General features: G+C 37.9%; 2 protein-coding genes and 1 long non-coding RNA gene across 3 annotated transcripts; all 3 read left to right on the top strand.

The window, feature by feature from the left end:
* Window positions 1-56: 56 nt before the first annotated feature.
* LOC125231832 (WW domain-binding protein 2) lies at window positions 57-5,689 on the top strand. Its single transcript, XM_048137411.1, is given in 9 exon segments — window positions 57-236; window positions 948-1,122; window positions 1,535-1,694; window positions 2,152-2,223; window positions 2,226-2,248; window positions 2,251-2,280; window positions 3,032-3,200; window positions 3,838-3,917; window positions 5,418-5,689. Coding segments are annotated over 9 exon segments (813 nt in total). The 5' UTR covers window positions 57-180; the 3' UTR covers window positions 5,466-5,689.
* Window positions 5,690-7,312: 1,623 nt separating this feature from the next.
* Window positions 7,313-10,216, top strand: LOC125231767. Its single transcript, XR_007177665.1, has 3 exons — window positions 7,313-8,265; window positions 8,805-9,222; window positions 9,911-10,216. It is a non-coding gene; the product is annotated as an uncharacterized LOC125231767 (long non-coding RNA).
* A 1,294-nt stretch (window positions 10,217-11,510) lies between these two features.
* On the top strand, window positions 11,511-13,481 carry LOC125232226 (keratin-associated protein 4-6-like). The gene is made up of 3 exons (XM_048137867.1): window positions 11,511-11,693; window positions 12,517-12,607; window positions 12,878-13,481. The coding sequence occupies exons 2-3, from the start codon at window positions 12,579-12,581 to the stop codon at window positions 13,479-13,481; spliced, it is 633 nt and encodes a 210-aa protein (XP_047993824.1). The 5' UTR covers window positions 11,511-11,693; window positions 12,517-12,578.
* The last annotated feature ends 3,261 nt before the right edge of the window (window positions 13,482-16,742 follow it).

Raw genomic sequence — 16,742 nt, 5'->3', positions numbered from 1 at the left:
AACTGTAAACACAAAATACAATGACAGCTGACTCAGCTGTCATTGTCAAACTGCACAACAGAAAAAGCGGTGACGAATGTTCTTGAATTATTCGATCGCTTATTTTCCTACGCAGTTTTGATTTGGTCTGGTGTTTGTGTAATTTTATTTATTCAAAATTGTGATCAAGTGGTACTTAAAATGTCTCTAAACACGGCTCACGCCGATCATGGCGTTCTGATACATGCAGGAGAAGCGTGAGTCACATTCATAGTTGATTATACTACACTTGTACATTGATAAACAGAAGTAGACCTTTCCATACGTCCTGTCTGAATTGCAGATTAAATAGATAGATGGTGATAAGGAAGGCCTGTACAATACATGCTCGTAAATTTGATCAGCAGAAGAATATCTTCTGCTGCAGCATCAACTTTATAATCATGATGTTATTGTGACGCAATGTTTATGGGAATCTTTAGTCCTTGCCTTTCTATCGATGTGTCTTTTAGTTAAAGAAGGATGTACATAATAAACAGTGAACACTGTTGCTTTACTTCTGTTTTCAAATAAATTAAAAACTTGTAGAGAAGTTTCAAATTAATGCCATATTCTAAATACAATTCATGAAGTCTCAAGCACTACATTTTAATTTTGAGAATAGACAGGTTTTAAACATTATGTTTCACATACAATGATGTGTTCAACCTTCAAACTTCTTCCTATAGGTTTCCTTTTTAACTATCCACACCACACTACATAATGTCTCTGATTATTTAGGTATAGTGGTTAATAGAAGGTCTGCTGTTCCCATTAATAAGACAGTAAAAACTTGAGTAGATAAGTACTGAAAGTGCTGACTTAGTCATACTCATATGAATCATTCTGTATGTATTTTCTTTATAAACTTATAAAATATCAAGTAACTTAGCCAATTTTTAAAAATCTGTATAATATTACAATTTTAGTATCATCCTGTTCTCTGACAATGTCATGGTCGACTTTTACGGCAATGACACCCCCGAGTTCAAGGGCAGCAAGAACGGGCGCATGTACCTCACCACACACCGCATGATCTACAACTCCAAGAATGTTGCCGACACCCTGAGGTCATTCAGCTTTCCCTTCATTGCTCTGCAAGATGTAAGTACTATATACCTAGTTAGAATACATATATTTTTTCAAATAAATTAGAAAGGTTCATGGTGAGTTAGTGAGGGGTAACTCACCACAGGGCCAGTGTATGATGTGATGTTTTTAGCTTTTTTTATACTACGTCGGTGGCAAACAAGCGTGCGGTCCGCCTGTTGAAAAGCGGTCACCGTAACCTATGGACGCCTGCAACTCAAAGAGTGTCACATGCACGTTGCCAGCTTAGACTAATATTAAAAATATCTTAACTACAGAAATGGGAACCAGCTGGTACACATTACAAAAATCGTATGTTTATAATATAGTTAACAATAATGTTCTGACATTGTTTAGAAATATCATCATCATCACTCATCAGGTACATGACTACATACATGTTTTTTATGTTGATTTCTGTTGATAGGTCAATGTGGAGCAGCCAATGTTCTCCGCAAACTTCATCAAGGGCAAAGTACGAGCCCAGCCCAATGGCAACTTCATTGGAGAGGTGAAGTTCAAACTGGTGTTCAAGTCTGGAGGTGCTATAGAGTTTGGGCAGGCCATGCTGAAAGCCGCACATCTTGGTAAGGTTCCTACTTGGCTTATTAACAAAAGTATAGTTTTGGTTGCATCCAGTTCTCCTCATTATTATGTTATCTTGTTTGTGTATGCACTGATAAATGTGACTCAGACTATGTTTAGAAATAACTGTAGGTATAATTAGATTAAATTTCACACTTTGACTCACACCTGTTTCTCAAAAATAAGTTATTTAAATGTGTGCTATGTCACACGTACAGTCATACACCTACATTATGTTCAGTCATTGTAGTACATCAAATCAACCTCTTGAGTTTGAGTACACAAGTTGAGGGGTAAATAGGAGCTTGTATGCTTGCTATGAATTAAATTTAATATTTTAATGGCGCGATAACCCAAAATAAGTGAATGAAACAATAGCTCTCTGCAATATCCTGTGTCAAAAATATGCCTTACCTTACAGAATCCTCTGAGAGTTTCACTGTGTTTGTATGTTCGCAGCATCCCGACACGGCACGCCGGGCGCCGCGCCGCCGCCGTACACGCCGCCGACGGGCCCGTGGTACGCCGCGCCGCCCCGGCCTATGCGCCGCCGCCGCAGGGTACTACGGATGGGTGCCGCCCTACACCGTATGTATTTGATGGACGAAATTTATATTACAAAATCGAAGATTTCGTTATGTAAGAGTGATATAGTCAGATATAAGGCGCTGATTTGTCAAATCTAATGCACGAGTGTTCGTGAATACATTAAGACGCTACAGGAGTGAAAATGCTAAAATGAAAAGGAACCCCTCTTTCAATTTAAGAATTTTAAGTAAATATATGTACTAGTGTTATCAACTAGATTTATCGAGAGATACTGAATGACAATGAAATAATTTGTGTTGGACCGTTTAGTTTTTTTGGCTAATTGTTACCAATATAAGGCCATTTTTGGAAATTTTTGATGGGGTCTAGCGTTTTTGAAAATAAGAATATTAGAAAAATCAAACGGTCCGACACAGATAAAAATAATAATAATCTGTGTTGAAAAAATCATTGCTCTATCTTCAAAAACCAGGGAGGAAATAGTCGAGAGTGTTTGTATGGAGAATTTACCCCTCCTGTATCGTTTTAAAATACATATGTTTTTAGGACATTATGCTCTTTGCCCGCAAATCGCCATACAGGTGATACAGGATTATACTTCTAAGGATCAGTTGCAACAAACCGTCGGCCAACGTTAAAGCGGATTATCATTTCATATACCTCTAGGACGTCAGTTGCCCAAGTGTTCGGGGAACAAACCGTCGTTTATTTGCAATACACACGGAATAAACGAACTAAGCGATACGGCGATTTTTGGGCGATATTCGTAACGTAGTGTTTATATCCCCAGGCGTTCCCCGACCAGCCGCCACCGAACTCGGTGTTCGTGTCCAACAGCCCGCCGCCGTACCCCGGCGTGGCGGGCGCGGGCTACCCGGCGGGCGGGCTGTCGGGCTGTCCCGGCGGCGCCGCCGCCTGCGCGCCCGGCTACCCGCAGGCCAACGGCATGTCGCCCAATGGTGAGAGACGGTGCTGTTATATTTTGTGAGCGTTTATTGGTGCGACGGTGGAGATATGCGACGAGAAATAAAAGTTCATATTTCGTTTTAGAGATAACAGAAAATTTGCATTGAATACCTATTTAACAGACTGATATTACTGTCGAAATGTAGAACAAAGTACCTGCTAGGTGTTAAATGGAACACGCTTTTATGTCTTAAAAATAAGATGAAAGTTCATTTTGAAACCTTACCTGTGTGTATGAATACATAAATGGAAATTAATGGTATTTATGAAAGATAATAAATACCAGTGTGTATGAATACATATCGTATTAATGGTTTATTAAAATATCTGACAATATTGATGAAACTTTTACCGAAAAGTATCAATGTCTGAATATGTCAATATAAATAATGATCTTCGATTAGATTCATTAGATTGGATGTACTTACGTCACTAATTAAATAATTTCAGTAGAGAATAGAGCATTTTAGTTACGGCACCAATTTTGTATACATAGATATAACATCATTATTTACCATACTGCCATGACTGCCATGCCATACCTAAGGTCAACCAGGCCAGTTAGACTTACTATTAGTTTAAAAATTGTTAGTGTAATGTATGTTGCAGTAGTTTGGTTACCATTTTCAGATGCCAAAGCAGCCGAGGCGGCTAGGAGCGCATACTATGACCCAAACAGGCCCCAGACCGCCTACGTGCCGCCGCCATATGTAAGTATCCAATCACATCACAGTTGATTCATTTCATCACTTCACATTCCAGTAGTTTCCTTTTAATTTAGACGTAGTTAAAAAAATAAAGTACTTCAGGCAAAGGATGTTTTCAGTGTGTTTTGCATTTATTTCGTAAATTTAACTCAGATAAATCGTTATAATTTACAATCTGACAATATGTTCTCGACTCGCGCTTGACCGCGTGCCAGCGCGAGGCGCCCACCGTTGCCTAGCAACGGAGAGTACAACAGATCAAAATTAATTAATGAATGATAAATAAGTAAAAATTTAGTTCAATTATATGATTTATATGCTTTTTTGAACATTGCATTTAATTTATATGCAGGATTTTCGTGTTTCTTTTCGTTCAAAAAGTGTTTGTTATCAATAATAATGGAATTTGATGTTAATAATCTGATATAGATGAAGATACACTACTGGTCTTTGCGCCGTCGTTGCGTTGCGTTTTGCCTTATGACTTTCTTTTGTATTTTTTTCTCAAATGTGATGAAAAACATTGTGTGTAACTCAGGAGGTAAGGATATTAAATACTCGTGTCTATATTCACTCCAGCCTGCGGCTGTCGTGAATATATCAGAACACTCGTATTTTTGTTATAGTTTAGAAATATCTTTTGCCCTCATGCCCCTTTTTAGAATTCCGATTACGAGTACCTACTACCAGCAACAGAGACCCTTTTGGTAAATAATTGTGAAAAATGCGGAAACGTTACAATAAGTTATACATATTATTGGTTTCGGCTCGATTTTCTACCTTAAAACCTATTAAAACCAAGTACTCATTTAAGAATCAAGAGTGCTTGCTTTCTAACTTCACCGTCATTGAATTAAACAGTCTCGAAAATTTCTTTCAATGGATACTGATGATGAAAGCAATCGTGAACGTTGTTCGTTGTTTTTATACATTTTGAAAGTGGTTTCGAAACGCTAGGTAATATTTTCATGATTTTATAAGCATGGCAATTACAATGTGTAGGTAAGTACAATACGTTGTCTGCAGATCATTGATAAAACAAAATCAAAATTAATTAACGTGATAGGTCAATATAATGTAAGTTAATTTCGATTAATATTATTGTTATTTTGCATGCCTCTTTATGTGTCACATTTGATTAGAATGTATATATGCGTCATATCGCCGAACGCATGTTATCTTATTCATCGATTATAATGATCAAAATCAAAGTCCATTCAACTTATTATTGACTATACAACTTTAATCGATCGATTATTTATTTGAAATGGCATAATGCAATTTTTAAAATAAATATAAAATGGGAGATAATTAGGTGCAAGCTGGCTGAGCGATGCAAGTCCATACCGATCAACGCTCTAAGATTTGAGCTTTTCAAAGGTTTTTGGCGGGGTATTCCCAAAATATAAATTTTTGCCTAAACGATATTTAGCGTACCTATAAGTACTATACTTCTCACCATAACATGACTCGAAATCGAGTAACAAAATTTTGACATTACAGGATCAGCCCCCGAGCTATCAAGAATCTACGTCGAAGAAAGAAAACTAAGGCACTGTCCGCACTTCCACCTGGGCCAGGCGCCGCTGCCGGTGGGCGCCGCGCCGCTGCCGGAGCCCTGTTGCAGCTCTGAGACCATACGTTAAACACCCGCTAGTGGACTCAGTTTCGAAATACCACATTATTTAAACATTACTTTTTAAAATTGATCAAGCTCTTTATTTACATGAACATATTTACATAATTATATAAGAAACTAAGCTTAAAAGCTAGCTAATGTCGCCCGCTGCCGGACTGGCGCCCTGTTGCAGCTCGGAGACCATACGTTAAACACCCGCTAGTGGACTCAGTTTCGAAATACCACATTGTTTTTAAACATATGTTATATTTTTATCAATAAACTTATTATTTTAAATTGTATCTCGGGACCATGTCCCGGACTTTTGTAAGGCATACGTGAAGCCAACAGCGCAGAGCCCTTTGTTTAATCTAAAGTAATTAAGATAACGAAATTGTATATGTACGCCTATGCTTTTCGATATAATAATCACGATGAAATGAACCATCGCACAGACAAACGATACTCCTAATTGAAGTCTGAAGGAGTGTTTCTGCTGATAGTTGTGGGTAGACGCACTTCCCATTTTGCCCTGGGGGCTTATTATTATTAATTGTAATTAAGATTTGATGTAAGTTGATCGTCCGAGATCTCGGTATACATAGTTAATAGTATAGTATTAGTTATGAATTATGTGGTATTTCGAAAACGAGCTATCCTTAACACTGATCTCTATTCAACCCGAGACATTGATTGTGCGTTCAAATCTAGTGTTGGTACCGTAATATGTCAGTATTTTTACTTGTTAAACTTCTTCGAGATCTATTTAATGCACCAAAATTCAACTCGTTATAAGAGTATGAGGATGAGAAAGGAAAAACTTGCACGATGTTATAAATATTACAATCGTGTTATTGACAATAAGTAGTCTTCTAGCGATACCTAAGCATACCTTATAATTTGCGCTTTATACCGTTTAGGTAAGGTATTCTAGTTTTTGTGTACATATAACATACACAATACGTATAAAAAGAATAAGCGGTTATTAAAAATGTTGTGCAACCAGCCGAGAAGTCGTATTCTGTACGAATCAGAAGAAATTACCACATTTTTTAAATTACGGGTTCAATGGAGATCAGTGTAATAAACTCTAAACTTTACATTCCTTACACTCGTTTCAAACACCTCTCGGTTGCTTTTGATACCTCTGATGAGAACGCGAAAGGGTAAAGCAAAAGCGAAAGGTGTGCTCTTCTTAGTCCTCAGAAAGAACTGAAAAACTGGGATACAATGCGCGATTGTATCTATGACGTTTCAAATAAAATGTAAACTCAATATTACACAAAGTATTCTACATTCGTGTATGACTGATTGTTGTAAGAAAATATAGCACAGATTTAATATAAAAATTACTTATTTTACGTTAACCAAATTTTATTTCATATTTAAATGTGCCTGTACTTTAGGACTTACTATTGAACAATATTCACAATCTTCGTTATATTAAATGCTATACGTAAGTTTTCACCACACCAACTGATAAAGGCTTACTTTGCTATTCGAAAACAAATAGCAAAATTGCATTTTATCCACAAGAGTGCAAAGTAATTTCATACAAATTTTAACTTATAATATCTTGAGCTGGCTGGTAAAAATTACCTATAAATGATGATTTTGAATTATAAACATTGAACAAATTGATAGATTTGATTTAGTTTGATGTTTTATAGTCAGTATTTTGTTCGTGTTGGTGTGGTGAAAAATTTTGTGTTTCACTCGGCGGCAAAGTTTGTTAACCTTCGTGCCTTGAAACCCTCGCAACGCTCAAGATTCCACTTTTTAAACCACTCGCTATGCTCGCGGTTCAATATTGGAATCTTTCGCTTGCTCGGGTTTCAATATTGGCACGTGCGGTTAAACAACAACTTTGCCCCCTTGTAAAACAAATAACAATTACAAATTATAAAAGATGTATTTGAAAATCAGGCTTTAATTGTTTTTATTTTTGCATTGTATTGTGTATCTATAGTGTTAATAAAAATTATTGCTTAAATGTTTTGTTATTTTGTGATAACATGTTAGTTAGGTTACCATAAGCCTTTTGACACCAAGCATACCAAAAGGCATCCAAAGGCGTCAGAAGTTGTCGTTCTCATAGCATAGTTTACATTAGTTCGTTGGCGGGTGAGTGACGTAAGTCTTACGACTTTGGTTCAATTTTGGAATTTTTCGCTTGCTACGAGTAAATCCCTTGTAAAAGTAAGACTATTTTTCGTCGTGAAAATAATGAAGAAGTAGTTACGTTATGATATTTCAGAGCGACAATTTTTGATGTTAGTGGCGCAAGGGAGGGTAGGTCTTTGCCCAGCAGTGGGACACAAAAATAGGCTAGAACAGAAATCTTCAACACACCTAGCTCAAAAACCTACATGAGCAAAAGGTACGGAAGTACGCAGAATTCACCACCGGAAAGAATCTACAGAATAAATTTTGTCATAGGTATATCTATGAGTATTAGTTGACTACGGTAACGGAACCCTAAAATAGGTTTCTGTTTAACAACGAAATTTGCCCATCGTCAAAAAATCTGACACATAAAGTTCTCTTTGCTGATAATAGACACAAAATCATAAATGACAAATGTCACGTATTAAAAACAGAAGATCAAAATTGTCACTCAGAAACCAACAAAACCGTTTATCGGGACAACAAAATGTAAAGCGTAGGGAAAGATTCATCAGTTGTTACAAAACAATCAAGATGCGCCGCATAATTTCCAGAAGAATGCAATAGGTGAGTACCTTTAATCAGTTACCTTAGCAGGCTCCTGTGTTCTCTGGCTGTGCACGACTCTACAATCATTACATTACTTAGGTACTCTGCTCACGTTGTGTTGGACCTTAGAAACCTATATCTGATCATAGCCTTTTAAAGCCTTGAGAGTAAAATTCTGCTTCGATATGGGGCGCTCCGCTATTTAGATATGCTCGCGACTGAGTCAGGGCGCTTTGTGAGGACTGTGAGGAGTGTAAGTACTAAAGTACCTACGTTTTATTTGAATATGGTCGCTGTCACACAGGAAGCGAGATTTTGTGCCAATATTCCTGGGGAAAGATAACATTAGATATCAAGCATACTGGGTAGCTAAACTAAGTTTTATTAGACTATCATCAAATGTGACATTATCTGGGTAAAGGAACATTAAGCGCTTACGACCTGCGGCGCCGTGTTTGTACACGTACATCGCTCATAACGCCGTAAGCGCCATCGACAATAAGGTCCCTTTACCCAGATAATGTCACAATGAATAAGTATAATAACACTATTTTCAGAAAAACCGACGCAAAATGGCACCCTCAATTCACCCACCATGCACCCCGAGCGCATCTTGCACGAAGGGGCAACCCTTACGCTGTCACCCCAGTGTGCCTCCGTGCACCCGGCCAGAACAATGTCTAGCGAGGACCACCAAAAAAGGCATAAAGCCTTGCCAAAGTGCAGTATCCATAATGTCTACAAGATCCAAAGCCTCATGTGGATATTGCAACAAGTATTCAGATGGCGGCTCAGGCAGAATCATGAATACTTCGACACCCCGAAACACTGACCAGATTCAAAAATACCTTAAGAGAAAATCGAAGGAGGCAAGACTGAGAAAATACGATAGGTTGCACGGAACGCATAGATATTTGAAATACCAAAGATCGAAGGGGACACCTCGGGCTCAAAATGAATGTTGTGCTGGAAAAGGTAGTGTGTTATTGCTATCTTATCTTACTTTTGTCCTGTAACCCTCTGCAACGGACCAAATTATGTACCTTTCATATTGCGAGTCGCAAATTATTTTAGTACTTATTAGATATTTTCCAACGGGGTGTGTACTGTGTATAAATAATGCAACACTAAAAATATACCGCATAATCTTATATCTCAAAATTTTATGACTTTGTCACCAGGAAAATAAAAAGTTGTTGAGTTTGTGACTTTACAAAAGCTAGTGGGTCATGCCTCACCCATAGCGCAACCTGTAGGTAGTTTGTAAAACCCTGAAAACTGAAAAGAATTAAAGATGCATACATTATATATGTAAAGTAAAACAAGGCGCCGCCGCCACGCCACCTGGGGCGCGTCTTACGTCCTTTCTATACAAAATGTACTGAGGAGACGTTTTTGAATTACACTGAGGCGGCGTGGCGCAGACGTCCGTTCCCACGCGACGCTCTGATCCCAAGAAAGGTACAAAAGGAACCCTTATAGTACCTACAGCTCTGTTCGTCTGTTTGTTACATTACTAAATATCTCGGGAAAGACTGATGTTATAGATTTGAAATAGGTAGTTATGAACATTGTTATTCCATACATATACGAGTATGTGGCGTTTGCTAGATTTCTATATGCTAGTAGTAGAAATAGTCTAATCTTTTGTTTTAATGTTAAGGTCACAGAGGCAGGCTCAGGCGCTCTGGCTGCCGGCATTGCTGCGGGAAGTGTTGCAGCCTCGCCTGCCGGCAGAACTGTCAGGAGTGCTGTGACGAGTGCTGCTGTCCATGCTGCGGTACTTACTGCAGTCGCTACTGCACAATAATCTGAAGTATACACCGTCGAACCGCCTAATAACCGCGTCCAGTCAAACCGAGTCAACCAGAAACCGTGTCCAGTAACCAAACCGATATGCCAATATTGTTCTTAGCCATCCATTATACTTCCAGTACAGTAAATGAAATAAAATAAATTACGTGTTAAATTTGTTTCCTTTATTATTATAGCCATTATAGAAATGAAATTAACCCTTTTGCTATAGTAGGTACGCCTACTTGAGGCCACAACAACATTGACATTATCAACCTTAGGGGTCAGATTTCAGGTTTAACCCCTCGTATGCGGCCTGTCAATTTTGGTCATTGAAATAGTGACCTTGACATTTAAAGCAATAGATTAAAATTCCCACGCACGGATCCGTGTCTAAGCATACGAGGGGTTAATTTTCCGGAAAAGTTACTTGAAGTTATAAAGTAAGGTAGATTCATTTGAAAATTTGAATTATTCGTTATTAATTCGCATTTTATGTATTTAGAAAAAATAAATAGCCGGAAAAAAGTAAAGGGAAAGACAACCTCTCAATTCGCGATTTTCTGTGTTCGATATTTACTTTTAGGTTTGAGTTCCGGGTTTGATTCCGAGCCTGTGTGCGACGGCGACGTGAGCGCGATCTGCTTACACGGCACTTGCATTGCATTTGGGCTACGCATAAGACCGTTTTCACATTATCCGATCCGATATCGGATGTCGGAAGGATATCAATGGAAAAAACAAGATGGCGCCTGTAATGTATGGGATATCGGTCCGACATCCGATATCAGATCGGATAATGTGAAAACGCACTAAGGCGTCCACTAGGCGCGCCGCGCCGAGTCGAGCCGTCGAGCCTCGTTACGTCGTCCATTGGCGGAATCGAGCCTTGTCGAATCGCATTCAAAATATGTGAGGACTCGATTCGACGCGGCTCGATTCCGCCTTATTACGCTCCGCGCACACGGATGCAACAGTTGCACGGCGACATTTTTTGTCTCTTTCGTGCGTCCAAGGAGTGACGACAGAGACAAAAAATGTCGCCGTGCAACTGTTGCATCCGTGTGCGCGGGCCCTAGTGGACGCCAGCAGACGCCAGGAAAAAAACCCCTTCAGTTAGAGTTGCCATGTAAAAAAAATCTCGTATAGTGCTAATTGGGGATATCCCCCGATAAAGTCCTACACACATGACCCTCCCTTTTGTTATGTAGGTCATTGCTGAATAGGTACACTGCTCAGGTGAGTCCTATACTGAGGCACGTCCACCTTGTAAGTAGGAAAAAGCATGAAATTCAAATTATCTATGGGGGTAATGGAAAAAACTGCTTTTTGCCTATTTTTTTTCTTGTAATTTTCCCAGTGATAAAGTGCTGTGCCAGAGTATACCTTTGAAACTCTTTGACTTTTGAACTTTTGAGTTGCACTGTCACCACGATAGATTAGATGTTAGTACTGGCCCTATGAAAACTGCTAGAAAAAGGAAAAATGAATGACACGTGTCAGTGTTATTGAAATTAGAAAGAAAATCATTCAGTCAAACATAAAAACAGCAAAAAAGTTCCCCAAACCCTTCAAAATGGAATTTCACAATGTCTAAAATTATGAGTCAAGAAGAATCCACCATATGATAATATAACGAAACCATATTATGGGTAAGTTTGTACAGTGTTAGTTAGTTAGTTAGTTGTTAACGAGAAATTAATCGCCCTTATTGACAGCTTTGTACAAAAGGAGCCTGCAAGTAGGCAGTCCACATATTCTCGGAAGCCAGCTGCCTTATGACTGCCACTCACACTCAAACCAGCAAAAGTCACACGTATACAAAAGTTCAATCATGGGAACGACTAGCATGATACCTGCTGGGTACAAATATCTAATATCAAATCAAATAATCAACTAGAAATTGTTCGATCGAGTGCTTCTGAATGCCTAATGAAATTAAAGTACCTAACTAAGGGGTTTGATTTTTGATCAGTAGATAAGAATATATGAAGTAGTATAGGATCTTCTGTAAGTAGTAGGATTTTCAAATAGACTTTAAAATGGCTTAATTACTAATTTCTCCAACCCCTCGTTCTTTATAAAAGTGAATACCTGCTAAAATTAGTTAGGGGTTGCTAGTGAGATTATCTTCAGAAACTCCGACGCCAATTTGATTTTACTGTAGAATTAAAGTCAACTGTCTCGCGATGTGGACCCGGCTATTGAGTGAACATGAATGCGTTAAAAAAATCTCCAAAATAAATAAATACAATTTTAAGCCACCCACATCATCATCAATATTAAGAGTTATGGTGCATTGAAATAAAATAATCTCATATCTTATACATATACCTAGCGCTAGCGTGGCATTGAACTTTTGTACAAAGTTGTGAATTTTAGTAGTTGCAAATGCTATAGCTGCATCAAACAAAGTCTTTGTTTTCCATCGATTTCATTAAATTGACGATTGTATTATTTTTCCTTTAACTTTAGTATAACACTTGAAGCTGGAGCTGTATTCGGGCTAACCACCAGATCTACCAATTTAAGATGTCATGTTCGGGTCCCCCATCGAAAAAATTAGGTAAGTAGGTGTCAATGGTTTGTTACGGTTTTAGAAAGTCATGTGCCTTTATGCATGTTAATGCACTAAAATTCCTTAAATTAGGTAGTGCGGCGTTTTTTTTTCAATCCGGTAATTTTGAGATAATGGTGCGAGAAAGGATATGTTTGCAGGTAAGTTAGTTAAATATTATTTCAAGTGAGTGGCAGTTCAATTGTTGCGTAATGCTGGCTTCTTTTTATTAATATGTCAATAAGAAATTGGTTAATGAATCCATTGTGTTGTTTTCAGAGTAACTATGTTGGCCATGTCTCCTGCTATCCACCCGCCCTGCACTCCGAGCGCGTCATGTGCTCCACCGCGATGCCACCCATCAATACCCCCGTGTTCCAGGCCGGAAGAATGTTTGAGGAAAACCGCATCAGCCGGAATAGAACCCTGTCGAAGCGCCGCATCTATTATGGCTACAAGGTCCAAGACACCCTGTGGCTCGTGTGATAAATTTGGGGGGCAAAATATCTCGAATCCTAGAAAGGCTGCGTTAATTCAAAAATATCTTAATAGAAAGTCCCGCGAATCAAGAAAGAGAAGTCAAGATAGGCTGAAAGAGACTCATAGTTGTTCGGAATATCAAAGAAGACAAGGGAGCCAACGGTCGCAGGCGCAATGTTGTGCAGGGCAAGGTCACCGAGGCCGAGTGCGGCAATCCGCCTCCCGGCGCCGGAATCCCAACTGCCAGCGCTGCTGCGCGGCGTGGTGCTGCCGGTGCTGCCGAGACTGCTGCGAACCATGCTGCGACAAGTGCTGCATCCCGTGCTGTTCCAATTTCTTCTATAAAACCTGCGTGGAATCCTGTCGTCGTTGTTGCCGTTGCGTAAAATGCACAATAATGTGATAGCCAATATATAGTTTTTAAATAAAGGCTGGTCCGTGATAATAAAAGTGGCTGTGCCTATTATGCATTTGATATGTATGTCAAAATTATCTGTTATACAGGGTGTCCCGTAAACCAACACCAAAATTAATAGGACATTTCATCGGCTATATAATATTTCATATTAAGCGAATTCTACCTTGTATGTCTAAGCACTGATCAATGCGAGGGAATTTAAATCTATTGTTTTAAATGTCAAGGTTACTTTTTCAATGATAAAAAATGACAGGCAACATACGAAGGGTTAATGAAAATGTCATGGTTTTCGAGATATTGGCATTTTTTTTTCTTTACGTTTTATAAATTAAACGGCCAATATCTCAAATATCATGACATTTTCATTGGGGTCAAATTCGCTTAATATGATAGCTAATTAGATGTCCTATCACCCCTTTTAATTTTGTCGTTGGTTAACGGAACACCTGGTTTAAATCACTTCATATCAGAATGTATGAGAACTTACGAGGTAAAGTTTTTGCGCACACATTTAAAATAGTTTGTATTTATCTTTAGCATTTCTGACTACTTTTGTCACTCTCTACTACGAAACCAAAATATTAGAATGTTTAGTATATTGATAACCTGTTTTGTGCTTTTCATATTATTTTTTCAAAAAATCACATTGATTGCCTGATGCCTTTAATCAGAGCAATATATGCTCTCTTATTTTTTTTTGCCAGAAAAAGGCCTTATATACATATCGAGGGTTTACTGGTGAAACCCGATAAGTTGAGCAAACTGGTTTCACCAGTAAACCCTCGATATAGAAAGTAACTTATAGAGTATGGACTGCGCTGATTACTACAATCACTTAACTAAATAAAATATGTTATTCTGTAGACAATCAATGACGATCTTGCCTGAAGCCGCAAATGAAGATCAACATTTATTATTATTATTTATATAATAAAGGACAAAACGGTGACAAATTTAATAACATAACTATATTTAAAAAGCAGAAGAGATGACAAAAAACTGTCAGAAGACGCTATAAAAATATGTAAATATGTTGGAATGTGTAACGCGAACAATCAATAACTTATGAAATTAAGACTTAATTATTTTGGGAATTAAAAAGAAATCTGTTATGCGAAATTATGCACGACCACTTTTTGTATGTACAGTGGAAAATCTTTGAATGACGCCGAAATCCCTATTTTGATATACTTAATAGCAATTAATTTTACTTTAAATTATTTCAATAAGTCTAATAAATGTCATATCTCAATACTCAAAAGTGGTTTATATTGTTCAATCTTATATTTACTTTCACATGTCCCGTTGTATGTCTGTAATCAAATCTTGCAAGTTAAATTTGACCCATTTTCCGATTTCCGTTTTAGCTAAAAATTTGCACATATGTAAACTCACGGTTCAATGCAATGCAATATAGTATGGTATCATGGAGCTAATCTGATGATGAAGCAGAAAGGTGGCCATAGCAACTCTGTATTATAATAAAATGTTGTATCCCCAATATCCCCATCGAGTAGGTAAGGGTTTTTTAGAAACGTCTCGGAGAGCAGTAGATGACTGTTAAAAGAAAAGTACAGTTTTTTGCAATAAAACTTATTTACTTATGCGGGTCGAAAATGGGTATTAGGTGTAAGTTTCAACCTTGACTGACAAATAACTACCTATGTAATTCCTGATACCATAAAAAATCATACCGGCTCGATTGGTATGCTCCCAAACTTTACTAAAATATATTTCATTTGTTTTATAATTGTTATAAAGATATATTTCGTGTTAACGGCATCATAGTCGAAATTTACAACAAGTTATGTGCACCTCGATCCAACAAGTCAGTCGTAAAACATGCCAGCGTATTGAAGCTAGCGTACCTAACTATACTTTAACATTTCAGCTACATATTCTGTAAATGGATTAAAACCTTGCGTGTCCGCGCCATCATGTAGCGCCCACAAACACCGGCCACGGCCAGCACCCTGCCCGAGGCCCGATGAGTGCTACAAACAATGCATCAGGAAGAAGCAGAAATGCCCCAGTGCCATGGAAGTCGTCACACGCCCAGGCAATCGGTGCCGTTGTGACCTGGTGCAGTCCCGAAGCAGCAGATACACGAGAAAGAAGGCAGGCAGGTCAAAATGCGAGATGCAGAAACATAGAACGCGAATAAAAAATGCTTATAAACGAAGGTCAACGATAAGTCGATGGCGTCCACATGGTAGAAGTTGCTGCACACGCAGATGTCCTGGATGTTGTCAGGGTTGTACGATTTTATGATCATGTATAATAACCATCGGTAAGGTATCCAACTATGTCCTAACTTATCATACCAATTTTAAACAAAATTCATGTTTGTAACTTGTAGCATTTATATTTTACCTACTTTACTGCAAAACAGGTTGATAACTTTCGGCTACCTACCGATGTTGAGACACTAAGTATATTCAGAAAAAGCGCATCATTTAAATAGCGGCGCATCCTCCTCTCCTGACTGTACCAGGTAAACATCCAATAAAGACAGTGCAGCTACTATCAAACATACAGGTCACTAATTTTCTGTACTATCCGCAGACCAAAATAATGACTAAGATTATATAGCAATTTCTTTCACTCCTGCAAAATCGTAATGCATGAATTTAATGAGAAGTTTTACGACTTGTGTTTACTTTGCTTCGCAGATAATATAGGATTCACATGTAGTCTTCTGCGGAAATAGCTAAGTATATAGTATTAAAAATCGTCTACTCTTCTGTTAAGAGAATAAAATCTAGATATTTTTTATTGTTCTTTACTTAACTATTTCTTGTAGTGTTTAATACCGAGATACAAAAATAATATACTTCAGCGATAAACGTTATTGTTTTCAAAGGGTAGGAGCAAATCATCACGTACTTATTATTGTTGAACACAATTACATACACTGTTACGTATTTACCAATTTTTTTGTATTATAGTATCTGTTTCTGGTTGTAAATAGGAAGCGATGGTGAGCAGTGTGTTATGTTCCTTATAATACACGAAGATAATCATCCCTTATATTCCTCTTGTACCTTTATACCAAAAATAAATATGACACACTGAAAATGCATTTTTTTAAGTACTGTACGTATAGGACAAGGTCAATCTTTTATGGTTGTCTGCAGAGCGTACTGATACTATACAGCATGACCACGGATGATTTTATTAATTCTGTTGCGGTACAAATTCACGAAAAAAATGTACTTTTTTGTACTTACGTTTTAAAAAAATGAA

The sequence above is a fragment of the Leguminivora glycinivorella genome, chromosome 12 (assembly GCF_023078275.1).
Source record: "Leguminivora glycinivorella isolate SPB_JAAS2020 chromosome 12, LegGlyc_1.1, whole genome shotgun sequence".
NCBI classification, from domain to species: domain Eukaryota; kingdom Metazoa; phylum Arthropoda; class Insecta; order Lepidoptera; family Tortricidae; genus Leguminivora; species Leguminivora glycinivorella.
The sequence above is the reverse complement of the archived record's forward strand: the minus strand, read 5'-3'. Positions and strand labels throughout refer to the sequence as shown.